General features: G+C 46.3%; 1 protein-coding gene across 8 annotated transcripts in view; it reads right to left on the reverse strand.

Annotated features, from left to right (window-relative positions):
* LOC139385589 (neprilysin-like) overlaps nt 1-9,344 on the reverse strand; it is a 64,005-nt gene extending 54,661 nt beyond the window's left edge. For 3 of the 8 annotated variants that reach the window (XR_011628968.1, XM_071130786.1, XM_071130785.1), the window contains exon 1: nt 8,750-9,249. Coding sequence is in view for 3 of the 8 variants with exons in the window: in XM_071130786.1 (XP_070986887.1) it covers nt 8,750-8,792 (43 nt within the window). In the remaining 5 variants the exon portion in view is untranslated. Of the gene's footprint in view, nt 1-8,749 lie in introns of all 8 variants that reach the window. The other 5 variants (XR_011628969.1, XM_071130788.1, XR_011628970.1 and 2 more) reach the window with 4 other exon arrangements.
* Nucleotides 9,345-18,741: the final 9,397 nt, after the last annotated feature.

An 18,741-nucleotide genomic window follows, 5' to 3' on the forward strand; every position in this document is an offset into this window, starting at 1 on the left:
AGTCACTTTAGAACAAATTCTTATTTACAATGACGGCCTACCAAAAGGACTCCTGAGGGGACGGGGCCTGGGTTTAAAAATAAAAATATAGGACAAAACACACATCACAACAAGACACAAGACACTACATAAAGAGAGAATAATGGACAACCCTCCCCAACACCACGATAAAGAGAGAGAAGTGGAAGGGAAAAGATGAAGAGAAAGAGAGATGAATAGAGAGAACGAGAGAGAAAAAAAGAGAGATAAGTAGCTAAATTCTAAGAGAAAGACGGTAAGAGAGAGGCGACAAAATGGTCCAGATGAATATACTGTATATACTACACTACCTTTTAATGTGCAGCAGAAAGAATACAAGACTCCAGAACCAGCAAAGACCAGCTCTGCCTCTCACCAAGTTATAGTTCAACTCCTCAGCAAAGACCAGCTCTGCCTCTCACCAAGTTAAAATTCAACTCCTCAGCAAAGACCAGCTCTGCCTCTCACCAGGTTATAGTTCAACTCCTCAGCAAAGACCAGCTCTGCCTCTCACCAGGTTATAGTTCAACTCCTCAGCAAAGACCAGCTCTGCCTCTCACCAGGTTATAGTTCAACTCCTCAGCAAAGACCAGCTCTGCCTCTCACCAGGTTATAGTTCAACTCCTCAGCAAAGATCAGCTCTGCCTCTCACCAAGTTATAGTTCAACTCCTCAGCAAAGACCAGCTCTGCCTCTCACCAAGTTATAGTTCAACTCCTCAGCAAAGACCAGCTCTGCCTCTCACCAGGTTATAGTTCAACTCCTCAGCAAAGATCAGCTCTGCCTCTCACCAAGTTATAGTTCAACTCCTCAGCAAAGACCAGCTCTGCCTCTCAACAGGTTATAGTTCAACTCCTCAGCAAAGATCAGCTCTGCCTCTCACCAAGTTATAGTTCAACTCCTCAGCAAAGACCAGCTCTGCCTCTCACCAGGTTATAGTTCAACTCCTCAGCAAAGATCAGCTCTGCCTCTCACCAAGTTATAGTTCAACTCCTCAGCAAAGACCAGCTCTGCCTCTCACCAAGTTATAGTTCAACTCCTCAGCAAAGATCAGCTCTGCCTCTCACCAAGTTATAGTTCAACTCCTCAGCAAAGACCAGCTCTGCCTCTCACCAAGTTATAGTTCAACTCCTCAGCAAAGATCAGCTCTGCCTCTCACCAAGTTATAGTTCAACTCCTCAGCAAAGATCAGCTCTGCCTCTCACCAGGTTATAGTTCAACTCCTCAGCAAAGATCAGCGCTGCCTCTCACCAAGTTATAGTTCAACTCCTCAGCAAAGATCAGCTCTGCCTCTCACCAGGTTATAGTTCAACTCCTCAGCAAAGATCAGCTCTGCCTCTCACCAAGTTATAGTTCAACTCCTCAGCAAAGACCAGCTCTGCCTCTCACCAGGTTATAGTTCAACTCCTCAGCAAAGACCAGCTCTGCCTCTCAACAGGTTATAGTTCAACTCCTCAGCAAAGACCAGCTCTGCCTCTCACCAGGTTATAGTTCAACTCCTCAGCAAAGATCAGCTCTGCCTCTCACCAGGTTATAGTTCAACTCCTCAGCAAAGACCAGCTCTGCCTCTCAACAGGTTATAGTTCAACTCCTCAGCAAAGATCAGCTCTGCCTCTCACCAGGTTATAGTTCAACTTCTCAGCAAAGACCAGCTCTGCCTCTCACCAAGTCATAGTTCAACTCCTCAGCAAAGATCAGCTCTGCCTCTCACCAGGTTATAGTTCAACTCCTCAGCAAAGACCAGCTCTGCCTCTCACCAAGTTATAGTTCAACTCCTCAGCAAAGATCAGCTCTGCCTCTCACCAAGTTATAGTTCAACTCCTCAGCAAAGACCAGCTCTGCCTCTCACCAGGTTATAGTTCAACTCCTCAGCAAAGATCAGCTCTGCCTCTCACCAAGTTATAGTTCAACTCCTCAGCAAAGACCAGCTCTGCCTCTCAACAGGTTATAGTTCAACTCCTCAGCAAAGATCAGCTCTGCCTCTCACCAAGTTATAGTTCAACTCCTCAGCAAAGACCAGCTCTGCCTCTCACCAGGTTATAGTTCAACTCCTCAGCAAAGATCAGCTCTGCCTCTCACCAAGTTATAGTTCAACTCCTCAGCAAAGACCAGCTCTGCCTCTCACCAGGTTATAGTTCAACTCCTCAGCAAAGATCAGCTCTGCCTCTCACCAGGTTATAGTTCAACTCCTCAGCAAAGACCAGCTCTGCCTCTCACCAAGTTATAGTTCAACTCCTCAGCAAAGACCAGCTCTGCCTCTCACCAGGTTATAGTTCAACTCCTCAGCAAAGACCAGCTCTGCCTCTCACCAGGTTATAGTTCAACTCCTCAGCAAAGATCAGCTCTGCCTCTCACCAGGTTATAGTTCAACTCCTCAGCAAAGACCAGCTCTGCCTCTCACCAAGTTATAGTTCAACTCCTCAGCAAAGACCAGCTCTGCCTCTCACCAGGTTATAGTTCAACTCCTCAGCAAAGATCAGCTCTGCCTCTCACCAGGTTATAGTTCAACTCCTCAGCAAAGACCAGCTCTGCCTCTCACCAGGTTATAGTTCAACTCCTCAGCAAAGATCAGCTCTGCCTCTCACCAAGTTATAGTTCAACTCCTCAGCAAAGATCAGCTCTGCCTCTCACCAGGTTATAGTTCAACTCCTCAGCAAAGATCAGCTCTGCCTCTCACCAGGTTATAGTTCAACTCCTCAGCAAAGACCAGCTCTGCCTCTCACCAGGTTATAGTTCAACTCCTCAGCAAAGATCAGCTCTGCCTCTCACCAGGTTATAGTTCAACTCCTCAGCAAAGACCAGCTCTGCCTCTCACCAAGTTATAGTTCAACTCCTCAGCAAAGACCAGCTCTGCCTCTCACCAAGTTATAGTTCAACTCCTCAGCAAAGACCAGCTCTGCCTCTCACCAAGTTATAGTTCAACTCCTCAGCAAAGACCAGCTCTGCCTCTCACCAAGTTATAGTTCAACTCCTCAGAAAAGACCAGCTCTGCCTCTCAACAGGTTATAGTTCAACTCCTCAGCAAAGATCAGCTCTGCCTCTCACCAGGTTATAGTTCAACTCCTCAGCAAAGATCAGCTCTGCCTCTCACCAAGTTATAGTTCAACTCCTCAGCAAAGATCAGCTCTGCCTCTCACCAGGTTATAGTTCAACTCCTCAGCAAAGATCAGCTCTGCCTCTCACCAAGTTATAGTTCAACTCCTCAGCAAAGACCAGCTCTGCCTCTCACCAAGTTATAGTTCAACTCCTCAGCAAAGACCAGCTCTGCCTCTCACCAAGTTATAGTTCAACTCCTCAGCAAAGATCAGCTCTGCCTCTCACCAGGTTATAGTTCAACTCCTCAGCAAAGATCAGCTCTGCCTCTCACCAAGTTATAGTTCAACTCCTCAGCAAAGACCAGCTCTGCCTCTCACCAAGTTATAGTTCAACTCCTCAGCAAAAATCAGCTCTGCCTCTCACCAGGTTATAGTTCAACTCCTCAGCAAAGACCAGCTCTGCCTCTCACCAAGTTATAGTTCAACTCCTCAGCAAAGACCAGCTCTGCCTCTCACCAGGTTATAGTTCAACTCCTCAGCAAAGATCAGCTCTGCCTCTCACCAGGTTATAGTTCAACTCCTCAGCAAAGACCAGCTCTGCCTCTCACCAGGTTATAGTTCAACTCCTCAGCAAAGATCAGCTCTGCCTCTCACCAAGTTATAGTTCAACTCCTCAGCAAAGATCAGCTCTGCCTCTCACCAGGTTATAGTTCAACTCCTCAGCAAAGATCAGCTCTGCCTCTCACCAGGTTATAGTTCAACTCCTCAGCAAAGACCAGCTCTGCCTCTCACCAGGTTATAGTTCAACTCCTCAGCAAAGATCAGCTCTGCCTCTCACCAGGTTATAGTTCAACTCCTCAGCAAAGACCAGCTCTGCCTCTCACCAAGTTATAGTTCAACTCCTCAGCAAAGACCAGCTCTGCCTCTCAACAGGTTATAGTTCAACTCCTCAGCAAAGACCAGCTCTGCCTCTCACCAAGTTATAGTTCAACTCCTCAGCAAAGACCAGCTCTGCCTCTCACCAAGTTATAGTTCAACTCCTCATTAAAGACCAGCTCTGCCTCTCACCAAGTTATAGTTCAACTCCTCAGAAAAGACCAGCTCTGCCTCTCAACAGGTTATAGTTCAACTCCTCAGCAAAGATCAGCTCTGCCGCTCACCAAGTTATAGTTCAACTCCTCAGCAAAGACCAGCTCTGCCTCTCACCAAGTTATAGTTCAACTCCTCAGCAAAGATCAGCTCTGCCTCTCACCAAGTTATAGTTCAACTCCTCAGCAAAGATCAGCTCTGCCTCTCACCAAGTTATAGTTCAACTCCTCAGCAAAGATCAGCTCTGCCTCTCACCAGGTTATAGTTCAACTCCTCAGCAAAGATCAGCGCTGCCTCTCACCAAGTTATAGTTCAACTCCTCAGCAAAGATCAGCTCTGCCTCTCACCAGGTTATAGTTCAACTCCTCAGCAAAGATCAGCTCTGCCTCTCACCAAGTTATAGTTCAACTCCTCAGCAAAGACCAGCTCTGCCTCTCACCAAGTTATAGTTCAACTCCTCAGCAAAGACCAGCTCTGCCTCTCACCAAGTTATAGTTCAACTCCTCAGCAAAGATCAGCTCTGCCTCTCACCAGGTTATAGTTCAACTCCTCAGCAAAGATCAGCTCTGCCTCTCACCAGGTTATAGTTCAACTCCTCAGCAAAGACCAGCTCTGCCTCTCACCAAGTTATAGTTCAACTCCTCAGCAAAGACCAGCTCTGCCTCTCACCAGGTTATAGTTCAACTCCTCAGCAAAGATCAGCTCTGCCTCTCACCAAGTTATAGTTCAACTCCTCAGCAAAGACCAGCTCTGCCTCTCAACAGGTTATAGTTCAACTCCTCAGCAAAGACCAGCTCTGCCTCTCACCAAGTTATAGTTCAACTCCTCAGCAAAGACCAGCTCTGCCTCTCAACAGGTTATAGTTCAACTCCTCAGCAAAGACCAGCTCTGCCTCTCACCAAGTTATAGTTCAACTCCTCAGCAAAGACCAGCTCTGCCTCTCACCAGGTTATAGTTCAACTACTCAGCAAAGATCAGCTCTGCCTCTCACCAAGTTATAGTTCAACTCCTCAGCAAAGACCAGCTCTGCCTCTCACCAAGTTATAGTTCAACTCCTCAGAAAAGACCAGCTCTGCCTCTCAACAGGTTATAGTTCAACTCCTCAGCAAAGATCAGCTCTGCCTCTCACCAAGTTATAGTTCAACTCCTCAGCAAAGACCAGCTCTGCCTCTCACCAAGTTATAGTTCAACTCCTCAGCAAAGACCAGCTCTGCCTCTCACCAGGTTATAGTTCAACTCCTCAGCAAAGACCAGCTCTGCCTCTCAACAGGTTATAGTTCAACTCCTCAGCAAAGACCAGCTCTGCCTCTCACCAGGTTATAGTTCAACTCCTCAGCAAAGATCAGCTCTGCCTCTCACCAGGTTATAGTTCAACTCCTCAGCAAAGACCAGCTCTGCCTCTCAACAGGTTATAGTTCAACTCCTCAGCAAAGATCAGCTCTGCCTCTCACCAGGTTATAGTTCAACTTCTCAGCAAAGACCAGCTCTGCCTCTCACCAAGTTATAGTTCAACTCCTCAGCAAAGATCAGCTCTGCCTCTCACCAGGTTATAGTTCAACTCCTCAGCAAAGACCAGCTCTGCCTCTCACCAAGTTATAGTTCAACTCCTCAGCAAAGATCAGCTCTGCCTCTCACCAGGTTATAGTTCAACTCCTCAGCAAAGATCAGCTCTGCCTCTCACCAGGTTATAGTTCAACTCCTCAGCAAAGACCAGCTCTGCCTCTCACCAGGTTATAGTTCAACTCCTCAGCAAAGACCAGCTCTGCCTCTCACCAAGTTATAGTTCAACTCCTCAGCAAAGACCAGCTCTGCCTCTCAACAGGTTATAGTTCAACTCCTCAGCAAAGACCAGCTCTGCCTCTCACCAAGTTATAGTTCAACTCCTCAGCAAAGACCAGCTCTGCCTCTCACCAAGTTATAGTTCAACTCCTCAGCAAAGACCAGCTCTGCCTCTCAACAGGTTATAGTTCAACTCCTCAGCAAAGATCAGCTCTGCCTCTCACCAAGTTATAGTTCAACTCCTCAGCAAAGACCAGCTCTGCCTCTCACCAGGTTATAGTTCAACTCCTCAGCAAAGATCAGCTCTGCCTCTCACCAGGTTATAGTTCAACTCCTCAGCAAAGATCAGCTCTGCCTCTCACCAGGTTATAGTTCAACTCCTCAGCAAAGACCAGCTCTGCCTCTCAACAGGTTATAGTTCAACTCCTCAGCAAAGATCAGCTCTGCCTCTCACCAGGTTATAGTTCAACTTCTCAGCAAAGACCAGCTCTGCCTCTCACCAAGTTATAGTTCAACTCCTCAGCAAAGATCAGCTCTGCCTCTCACCAGGTTATAGTTCAACTCCTCAGCAAAGACCAGCTCTGCCTCTCACCAAGTTATAGTTCAACTCCTCAGCAAAGATCAGCTCTGTCTCTCACCAGGTTACAGTTCAACTCCTCAGCAAAGACCAGCTCTGCCTCTCACCAAGTTATAGTTCAACTCCTCAGCAAAGATCAGCTCTGCCTCTCACCAAGTTATAGTTCAACTCCTCAGCAAAGTGCATGTAGCAAGTAGTAAACTCTTCCTTAACAGGCAATTAATCATTGATCCCCGCTTGTCACACACACACACACACGCACACACACACACACACACACACAAGCTGGTTCAGTGACCTGAGTCTGCAGAAGGGAGGCTCCTGCTGTTAGCTGGCTGAGATGAGAGAACCCATCCAGGGGACAAAGTCTCTCTGCCTCCCTTTCAACCACATCAACACCACACACAGGTAGGTAGGTGCCTGATGTCTACTTGGAGTACGGCTTTAGAATGGCTGAATGCGAAGACAGAACAACACCCTCCATTACTGTTCTACACCTGTAACCTGGGTCTATTAGACACCGAATGTCAGGCGCATTAGGAGGACAGATAACTGGCCCTTTACAACAAGGGAGCCGAGAAGCCCAGACACTCTGCTTAAGCTGTAACTAATTCAGATGCTAACTGTGCCATCTCCTCAGGCGTCATGTGAACACTTATGCATTTATTCCTATTCCATCCTCCCAGTTGGCTCCAGTTCAATGATTGACTGCCAGGAGTGGCATGTCAATGCAGTTATATATTACCTGGAAGAAATGCATTCCATAGGCTGAGAATACACAGACCAGACAGACAGATCGACAGACACCGATAGAGAAATATGGAGGGATGAGGATCACTGGGTATTCTGAAAAGAGAAGTGGTAGAGCGAGAGAGAGAGGCAGAGAGAGAGAGAGAGAGAGGCAGGGGCAGAGACAGAGAGGCAGAGAAAGAGGCAGAGAAAGCAAGGAAGATCAGCGTTATGTTTGACCTACTAATCAGAGCTTACTGTTACTCTAGCCTGCATACTGCACAGCACATAAAACTGTTTTCACACACACACACACACACACACAGGGATTACATTTGGTGACGACAGCAGCCATGTGTGCTTTCACAATGTCACACCACGAGGTGTATGTTGAGGGGGGGGTGGTTCGGGGTCTCGATATGGGGGGTGCTCCATGAGTGTGTGTGTGTGTGTGTGTGAGAGAGAGCCATAATCCTGCCAGGCACGTCAAGTCTAAGCACTAGGATAGAATGACTTCTGACATATGCAAGCGAGGTGGGGGGAAAGAGGGAGAGATGTTAGAAGAGAGATGGCATTTAGCATGTAGGAGTGAGACAGTGGGGCCTCCTACTGTAGGAGTGAGACAGTGGGGCCTCCTACTGTAGGAGTGAGACAGTGGGGCCTCCTACTGTAGGAGTGACTTGTAGGCAGTACTTTTAGTAGGACTATGTCTTACACACAGAAGCACGCACGCACCACACACACTGTTTCGCACACACCTCTGTTTGTGTGTGACGCGTGGGGGCTCACAGGCTGTATTTATGGTTGTTGTCTGTTACTCTGATGAATTTGAAACATTGCAATGAGACCTCACAAACCCCTTCAAAATGAAAGTCATGTTTCACTGTAACCACAAAACACACAGTAGTTTAAGCATATTCCCTGAAGTTAAGGCTCCAGGAAGACATTATTTACCATCAAAATGTCCAGGGGATGAAAAGTTTCAATTACTAAAATGAATCCTTTGAATAATGGCTAAACACTATAAAAACCCATGTAGTCTGAACCCAACCCCTACAGGGAATCATTTCAATGGAGACGAACACATATGTCCATGACTGTCCCCAACACAACAATTCAAACGGTATTTTATATATAGAAATGACAGAGCTGGAATGAAAATATGTTCACAATTTATTTTAAAGATCCATCACAAACACATTCTAGTCTGTGCGAAGCATGTCCGAGGGGGAAACTAGTCATATTAAAACATCTATTTGGTGAGCAAAAAAATCTGTCTACAATTATGACATCAATAAACACATGATCGTATCTGGCGAGAGACACTGAATGACCAAGAAGGGAAAGAAGCCGAATGCGCTTAGGCGACTGAGTTCATTTCCTAACTGTTGCACATCAAACAAGAGTAAAGAAAACTCAGTGGGAAGACATGATCAACCGATGAACGTCACTTGTCCCACACACAAAACAAGCATCAAAAAAGCAATAGTTAGAATAGATTTGGCACGTGTAACCCAACTTACCAGGTATCTCTGAAAATTTTCGATCGATGATGTATATGGGCATTACATCAACCAATCAAACGTCAATCAAAGTCAATCAGATGCGCGGAGGGAATACGACCTGGAAATTGATGTTGGTGAGAATGTAGGCTACCTGTTTAGATTAGTTTATTAGGATCCCCATTAGCTACTGCACGTGCCGCATCTCCTCTTCCTTTCTCGCTGCCTGTCTGTAGATTTCCGCCTCGCTCTTCCCTTGCAGGCAAAGAACGTGAACACAAGCTTATCTCGTCTACCTGTTAACTCCACGAGCCTACAACACCCCCAAGCCAGAGTCCAATACGGTTGTATTTCTATTCTAGATCTATTGAACGGACGCTTCCGCGAGAAATGTAGGATAAATCAACGGAAAGTCAAATGACCGGCGAGTAAACGTGTGACCTGTCATTGAAGTATCCCAGTGAAGTTCCCACTTAGCGGTTACTGATACGTTACCTCTCTTTAAGGCAGCGTTTAGAAGTGAGCCTGTCAACGAAGCTCGAGCTGCGAGTAGATGAGGAGCGCGCCACAAGTCGCTCCTAAATAGCTGGGGCGAGCGGATTGCGCCATGAGCGAATAGGCTGCCTGTACCGCAGGTCGGTCAGTCACTGATATGATAATGGTTACTCCTTCCATTATTCGTTGATCAAACTCCCCTTTCTCAATAACTTGCAAGTTGCAACGAACCTTGGTTCGGGGGTGGGAAGGCGGGCTAAAAGTGTGTTATGCAATGACCTTCATTGACTCGAACTTAGTCTACATCTACAACCATGTTTCCTATCCAGAGTTTTTATGTGAATAAAGTCATAAGGTATACAAATTACAGCTGTGATGGAAACATGTAGTTTCGGTACAATTTCATAAATGGCAACAAATAATTTGTTCGTTCGACATGGTGGGATCTTTTTGGTTTGGTCAAATTAATTGTGCGAGAAATGGTGGTGGAAACGCCTTTAGGTGCAATTATTGATATAATAACCATCAGATTGCGTAGGGCCCCGCAAATTACGCAATGGGCCCGCATCCCCCTCGTGTTAAAGCGGGTGTCAATGTTTACAACTTCAATGAGAGCACTAAGCAGAAATATGCTTCTGGTCAAAAAAGGAGAAAAAAACACTATGAGAGTGAAGAGTGAATTGCGGGAACAGCAATCAAGTAAACGTATGTTCTCTACTGAAAGAGCTGCTTCCTTTGCTTGGCCCTCATTTGTTAAACATAATAAATGGCTCTCTATCCACAGGATGTGTACCAAACTCACTAAAAGTGGCAGTAATAAAGCCTCTCTTGAAAAAGCCAAACCTTGACCCAGAAAATATTTTAAAAACTATCGACCTATATCGAATCGGGAGATTTGAGATTCCTCTCAAAAAAATGTAGAAAAAGCTGTTGCGCTGCGTCTCACAGCCTTCCTGAAGACAAACAATGTATACGAAACGCTTCAGTCTGGTTTTAGACCCCATCATAGCACTGAGACACTTGTGAAGGTGATAAATGACCTTTTAATGGCATCAGACCGAGGCTCTGGATCTGTCCTCGTGCTCCTAGACCTTAGTGCTGCTTTTGATACCATCGATCACCACATTATTTTGGAGAGATTGGAAACCCAAATTGCTCTACACGGACAAGTTCTGGCCTGGTTTAGATCTTATCTGTCGGAAAGATATTAGTTTGTCTCTGTGGATGGTTTGTCCTCTGACAAATCAACTGTAAATCTTGGTGTTCCTCAAGGTTCCGTTTTGGGACCACTATTGTTTTCAATATACATTTTCCCTCTTGGTGATGTCATTCGGAAACATAATGTTAACTTTCACTGCTATGTGGATGACACACAGCTGTACATTTCGATGAAACATGGTGAAGCCCCAAAATTTCCCTCGCTGGAAGCCTGTGTTTCAGACATAAGGAAGTGGATGGCTGAAAATGTTCTACTTTTAAACACCGAAAAAACAGAGATGCTTGTTCTAGGTCCCAAGAAACAAAGAGATCTTCTGTTAAATATGACAATTAATCTTGATGGTTGTACAGTCGTCTCAAATAAAACTGTGAAGGACATCTGCGTTACTCTGGACCCTGATCTCTCTTTTGACGAACATATCAAGACTGTTTCAAGAACAGCTTAGATTCCATCTACGTAACATTGCAAAAATCCAAAACTTTCTGTCCAAAAATGATGCAGAAAAATGTATCCATGCTTTTGTCACTTCTAGGTTAGACTTCTGCAATGACCTACTCTCCAGCTACCCGGAGAGTAGGTCATTGCTAAAGTTAGTGCTAAACACAGCTGCTAGAACCAAAAAGTTGATCATATTACTCCAGTGCTAGCCTTTCTACACTTCCTGGGCTGATTTCAAGGTTCAAGGTTCTACTGCTAACCTACAAAGCATTACATGGGCTTGTTCCTATCTTTCCAATTTGGTCCTGCCATCCAATTTGGTCCTGCTACATATGCAGGCCTCCTTATTGTCCCTATAGTTTCTAAGCAAACAGCTGAAGGCTGTTTACGACACGGTTACCGGTTACAACAGAGCCTGGGCGTGAACCCAGAGTCTCTGGTGGCGCCCTTAACCACTGCGCCACCCAGGAGGCCACAGAGCTCCATTTTTATTGAATGGTCTGCCTACCCATGTGAGAGACACAGACTCAGTGTCAACATTTAAGTCTTTATTGAAGACTCATCTCTTCAGTAGGTCCTATGATTGAGTGTAGTCTGGCCAAGGAGTGTGAAGGTGAACTGAAAGGCACTGGAGCAACGATTCGCCCTTGCTGTCTCTGCCTGGCCGGTTCCCCTCTCTCCACTGGGATTCTCTGCCTCTAACCCTGTTACAGGGGCTGAGTCACTGGCTTACTGGTGCTCTTCCATGCCGTCCGTAGGAGGGGTGCGTCACTTGAGTGGGTTGAGTCACTGACGTGGTCTTCCTGTCTGGGTTGGCGCCCAACCCCCCCCCCCCCCCCCCCCCCCCTTGGGTTGTGCCGTGGCGGAGATCTTCGTGGGCTATACTCAGCCTTGTCTCAGGATGGTAAGTTGGTGGTTGAAGATATCCCTCTAGTGGTGTGGGGGCTGTGCTTTGGCAAAGTTGGTGGGGTTATATCATGCCTGTTTGGCCCTGTCTGGGAGTATCGTCGAACGGGGCCACAGTGTCTCCCGACCCCTCCTGTATCAGCCTCCAGTATTTATGCTGCAGTAGTTTATGTGTCGGGGGGCTAGGGTCAGTCTGTTATATCTGGAGTATTTCTCCTGTCTTATCCTGTGTCCTGTGTGAATTTAAGTATGCTCTCTCTCTCTCTCTCTCCTCTCTCTCTCTCTCTCTCCCTCTCTAGTCTCTCTCTCTCTCTCTCTCTCTCTCTATCTCTCTCTGTCTCTCTAGTCTGTCTCTCTCTCTCTCTCTCTCTCTCTCTCTCTCTCTCTCTAGTCTGTCTGTCTTGCTAACCTAGCTGGCCAGTGCATCTCTTGGTCTGTCTGTGTCTTGCTTGCCAGCCACTTCCAGGGCGGTGTTCTGTGACTTTGTTCTGACAAAGGTGAGAGTGAAATACAACTATTTATTACGTTTGATAAATGCCAACGGGCAACGGTGTTTATAAACAGTAGCTCGGAAAAGATAACCGTGTCGCTCGTGAACATGCATGCGCACGAAATGAAACTGCCACTTTCCAGCAGCAACCACTGTTGGGACCAGTCCAGACAATATATAGGCGTGATGGCACTCCTCATAGGAGCACATCATTTTAAAACAAGACAATGATTATCTAGTCAATTCAATTCAAGGGACTTTATTGACATGGGAAACATATGTTTACATTGCCAAAGCAAGTAGATAATAAGATAAAGTGAAATAAACAGTAAACATTACACTCACAGAAGTGCAAAAGGAATAAAAACATTACAAATGTCGTTGTTTATATATACAGTGTTGTAACGATGTGCAAATGGTTAAGGGAAAATAAATAGACATAAATATGGGTTGTATTTACAATGGTGTGTGTTCTTCACTGGTTGACCTTTTCTTATGGCAACAGGTCACAAATCTTGCTGCTGTGATGGCACACTGTGGTATTTCACCCAGTAGATATGGGAGTTTATCAAAACCGGGTTTGTTTTCAAATGGATCTGTGTAATCTGAGGGAAATATGTGTCTCTAGTATGGTCATGCATTTGGCAGGAGGTCAGGCAGTGCAGCTCAGTTTCCACCTAATTTTGTGGGCAGTGAGCACATGAGAGCCAAATCAAATCAAATCAAATGTGATTTCTGCCTACGGCGGCCTTTCTCAATAGCAATCCACATCCAGCCTCAGCAGGTTCTAACACAGACCAAGTACAGACGGCTTCAGCAAATACTAACACATACCCAATACAGCTGGCTTCAGCAAATACTAACACATACCCAATACAGCTGGCTTCAGCAAATACTAACACATACCAAATACAGCTGGCTTCAGCAAATACTAACACAGACCCAATACAGCTGGCTTCAGCAAATACTAACACATACTCAATACAGCTGTCTTTAGCAGGTACTAACACAGACCCAATACAGCTGGCTTCAGCAAATACTAACACATACTCAATACAGCTGTCTTTAGCAGGTACTAACACATACCAAATACAGCTGGCTTCAGCAAATACTAACACAGACCCAGATGAAGTACAGGCAGCCTTAGCCAGTACTAGCACAACCAGAGATGTACAGTCAACATCAGATACAAGCAGCTCAGACCCTAATAGAACAGTTGCTGCTCGACCAAATGACCCGGGTGATTGATCCCCAGTCTTAACAGACTTTATAAGGACTGAGTTAGTGCGCAGAGGTTCATTCAAACTAGGACTGGATTTTTCTTACCCTAAAAACAAGTCTAGAAGAGGTTTCCATTCAGGCTTATTACAGAGACAGCTGTCAAATGGGGAAAAGATTACCAGGAGCTGGCTTTCATACTCAATTAAAAACAACGCTGTGTATCGTTTTAGCTCTAAGCTCTTTTCTACAAAAGACTACAAAAGAATAAAGGAATGTGTGAATGACTGGTCAAATATCAACACCATTCTGAAACACCATGAGGGTAGTCCTGAACACACACACAATATGTTTAAGTGGAGAGAACTTGGTCTGCGCCTAAGTCGGGGACAGTCTCTTGATGCAAATGACAATTTGCAGATGCAAATGACAATTTGGAGGCTGAAAGAAAGAGATGGTGGGATGTCCTTACACGTTTAATTAGTATCACTGAGTCTCTGGCTGAAAGAAAGAGATGGTGTGATGTCCTTACACGTTTAATTAGTATCACTGAGTCTCTGGCTGAAAGAAAGAGATGGTGGGATGTCCTTACACGTTTAATTAGTATCGCTGAGTCTCTGGCTGAAAGAAACCTAGCATTCAGGGGTTCATCAGACAAACTCTTCCAACCAGATAATGAAAACTTCCTAAAAGAGGTTGAATTACTGGAAAAATTTGACCCCGTTATGAAAAATCATCTCAGCAAAAGTAAAGAGGGAGAGACACATGCTCATTACCCTGGGAAGCTCACACAGAATGAGCTGATACAGATTGTTAGTGACAAGATTCTGGATGCAATAGTGACTCAAGTAAGAGACTCAAAGTACTTCTCCATTATCTTGGGCTGTACACCTGACATTAGTCACCAGGAGCAAATGTCCGTTATTCTGAGAAGCGTGGCTTTAAAGGGGAAGCCAGAGATCAAGGAGCACTTCCTCTGCTTTGTGAATGTTGAGGTTACAACAGCCTTGAATCTGTCCACTGTCATCTTAGATAAGCTGAACAAGCTGAAGATTCCATTTGAAGATTGCAGAGGGCAAGTTTATGATAATGGGACCAACATGAAGGGCAAGCACCAAGGAGTAAAGCCAGACTACTGATAAAACATCCCAGAGCCGTGTTCGCCTCATCTGGAGCACATACTTTAAACCTTGTCATTGCAGATGCTGCCAAATCTTCAAAAGATGCAGTTGGGTTTTTTGGGAATGTGCAAAAGCTCTTCACCTTCTTTTCAGCTGACACACAAAGATGGATTGTTCTGAAGAAACACGTGAACATAACCGTGAGGTCATGGAGTGACACTGGGAGAGTAGGCTCCAAAGTGTTCATGCAATCAGGTATCAGGCTTCTGAGGTTCGGGAGGCATTACTGGAAGGCAGACAGACGATCAACGATCCAGTGGCCAAAATGGAGGCAAAAGCACTTGCAGAGGAAGTTGGGTCCCACTGCTTCTTGGTTTGCTGTGTCGTATGGTGTGAGATACTGACAATGACCAACGAGGTTAACGAGCTCCTCCAATCCGCCTCAATGCAGTTGGATATTGCAGTGAATTTAATCTCAAATGCAAAGTCCTCCCTCACTACATACTGGGAAACTGGATACTCTGAGGCCCAGACAACAGCCAAAAGCATTTGTGAAGAAATGAAAATGGAGGCTGTTCTGAAAGAGAAGAGGCTGAGAAACAGCAAGAGGCATTTCAGCTGAGGCTCCTGATGAACCACTGACTGATGCACTGAAAACCCTTTAACATTGTGGTCAACTCTGCTTTGACATCCAGGGATGAGAGATTTCAAACCCTCAACCAGGTGAAAACCAAATATAGTGTGCCGCTGAACATCAACACTGCCTCTCAGATGTCCAGTGAATCTTTAAAGGCTCACTGCATGGAAGTTGAAAACACTCTTAACCTTCATAGATGACTGTGACATCAGTGGAATGGATCTGACACAGGAGATTTAGAATGAACCTGATCTGCTATCAGATAAGATGACTGCCTTTGACCTGCTTTCCTTTCTCTGTTAGGAAAAAAACCCTGGAGGAACTCTATCCAACCCTAAGAATTGCAGTCACTCTACCCGTAACAGTAGCATCGTCAGAGAGGAGCTTTTCAAAATGAAAGCACATCAAAAGCTACCTGAGGTCTTCCATGTCACAGGAACGTTTGAATGGTCTGGCCATTATGAGCGTTTGAGTGGTCTGGCCATCATGAGCGTTTGAGTGGTCTGGCCATCATGAGCGTTTGAGTGGTCTGGCCATCATGAGCGTTTGAGTGGTCTGGCCATCATGAGCGTTTGAGTGGTCTGGCCATCATGAGCGTTTGAATGGTCTGGCCATCATGAGCGTTTGAGTGGTCTGGCCATCATGAGCGTTTGAGTGGTCTGGCCATCATGAGCGTTTGAGTGGTCTGGCCATCATGAGCGTTTGAATGGTCTGGCCATCATGAGCGTTTGAGTGGTCTGGCCATCATGAGCGTTTGAATGGTCTGGCCATCATGAGCGTTTGAGTGGTCTGGCCATCATGAGCGTTTGAGTGGTCTGGCCATCATGAGCGTTTGAGTGGTCTGGCCATCATGAGCGTTTGAGTGGTCTGGCCATCATGAGCGTTTGAATGGTCTGGCCATCATGAGCGTTTGAGTGGTCTGGCCATCATGAGCGTTTGAGTGGTCTGGCCATCATGAGCATTTGAGTGGTCTGGCCATCATGAGCGTTTGAGTGGTCTGACCATCATGAGCGTTTGAGTGGTCTGGCCATCATGAGCGTTTGAGTGGTCTGGCCATCATGAGCGTTTGAGTGGTCTGGCCATCATGAGCGTTTGAGTGGTCTGGCCATCATGAGCGTTTGAATGGTCTGGCCATCATGAGCGTTTGAGTGGTCTGGCCATCATGAGCATTTGAGTGGTCTGGCCATCATGAGCGTTTGAGTGGTCTGGCCATCATGAGCGTTTGAGTGGTCTGGCCATCATGAGCGTTTGAATGGTCTGGCCATCATGAGCGTTTGAATGGTCTGGCCATCATGAGCGTTTGAGTGGTCTGGCCATCATGAGCGTTTGAGTGGTCTGGCCATCATGAGCGTTTGAGTGGTCTGGCCATCATGAGCGTTTGAATGGTCTGGCCATCATGAGCGTTTGAATGGTCTGGCCATCATGAGCATAAATCATGATGTAGGGAAACACATGTCCTGTGATGACATCATTGTGATGATTTTGCCTCAATAAAGTGCAGTAGAGGAGTATTTTGATGGTAAGATTTTAATTCAAACATTCAAATGTTTACACACTTAAGATTGTATGGCAGAAGTGAATTTGTGTAAATGACTGTGGCTTAACTAGCTTAACTAATGAAATGGCTTAACTAACTATGTGACATACTTTTTCAATTTCCTCCAGACAGTCCAGATAGACTGGTGCCCATGCTGATGCTGAAAATGCCCAGGCTGTAGAGGGAACCTACCTTAATCACACAGCTCTATAGGGTTTATTTGACTATTTAAAGACATATAGCTGCAGCCATAGACTATATGTCATGTACTGTCATGTTGTGTCTTGTCTCTGTCCTTTCCCTTCACCCTGTCTCCCTCTGCTGGTCGTTGTTAGGTTACCTTTTCTCCCCCGCTTTCCCCGCTACTACTCCTGTCTCTCCTTCAAGATCCTGCACTACCTTGTCGGTCCATCTACGCTGGACCGGTTCGTCAGCTTCCTGCAGTGCCTTAATAGACTCTGGGGCGGAGGGCTGTTTTATGGACGAGACCTGGGCTCGGGAACATGACATTCCTCTCAGACAGTTAAAGGAGCCCACGGCCTTGTTCGCTCTGGATGGTAGTCCTCTCCCCAGGATTCAGCGTGAGACGCTACCTTTAACCCTCACTGTTTCTGGTAATCATAGTGAAACCATTTCTTTTTTAATTTTTCGTTCACCTTTTACACCTGTTGTTTTGGGCCATCCCTGGCTAGTTTGTCATAATCCTTCCATTAATTGGTCTAGTAATTCTATCCTCTCCTGGAACGTCTCTTGTCATGTGAAATGTTTAATGTCTGCTATCCCTCCTGTTTCCTCTGTCTCTTCTTCACAGGAGGAGCCTGGTGATTTGACAGGGGTGCCGGAGGAATATCACGATCTGCGCACGGTGTTCAGTCGGTCCAGGGCCACCTCTCTTCCTCCACACCGGTCGTATGATTGTAGTATTGATCTCCTTCCGGGAACCACCCCCCCCCGGGGTAGACTATACTCTCTGTCGGCTCCCGAACGTAAGGCTCTCGAAGATTATTTGTCTGTAGCTCTTGACGCCGGTACCATAGTCCCCTCCTCCTCTCCCGCCGGAGCGGGGGTTTTTTTTGTCAAGAAGAAGGACGGGTCTCTGCGCCCCTGCATAGATTATCGAGGGCTGAATGACATAACAGTGAAGAATCGTTATCCGCTTCCTCTTATGTCTTCAGCCTTCGAGATCCTGCAGGGAGCCAGGTTTTTCACTAAGTTGGACCTTCGTAACGCTTACCATCTCGTGCGCATCAGGGAGGGGGACGAGTGGAAGACGGCGTTTAACACTCCGTTAGGGCACTTTGAATACCGGGTTCTTCCTTTCGGCCTCGCTAACGCTCCAGCTGTCTTTCAGGCATTAGTCAATGATGTCCTGAGAGACATGCTGAACATCTTTGTTTTCGTTTACCTTGACGATATCCTGATTTTTTCACCGTCACTCCAGATTCATGTTCAGCACGTTCGACGTGTCCTCCAGCGCCTTTTAGAGAATTGTCTTTTTGTGAAGGCTGAGAAGTGCACTTTTCATGCCTCCTCCGTCACATTTCTCGGTTCTGTTATTTCCGCTGAAGGCATTAAGATGGATCCCGCTAAGGTCCAAGCTGTCATTGATTGGCCCGTCCCTAAGTCACGCGTCGAGCTGCAGCGCTTTCTCGGCTTCGCGAACTTCTATCGTCGTTTCATCCGTAATTTCGGTCAGGTGGCAGCTCCTCTCACAGCCCTTACTTCTGTCAAGACGTGCTTTAAGTGGTCCGTTTCCGCCCAGGGAGCTTTTGATCTCCTCAAGAATCGTTTTACATCCGCTCCTATCCTTGTTACACCTGACGTCTCTAGACAGTTCGTTGTCGAGGTTGACGCGTCAGAGGTGGGCGTGGGAGCCATCCTTTCTCAGCGCTCCCTCTCTGACGACAAGGTCCACCCATGCGCGTATTTTTCTCATCGCCTGTCGCCGTCGG

This window comes from Oncorhynchus clarkii, chromosome 27, assembly GCF_045791955.1.
Source record: "Oncorhynchus clarkii lewisi isolate Uvic-CL-2024 chromosome 27, UVic_Ocla_1.0, whole genome shotgun sequence".
NCBI lineage: Eukaryota > Metazoa > Chordata > Actinopteri > Salmoniformes > Salmonidae > Oncorhynchus > Oncorhynchus clarkii.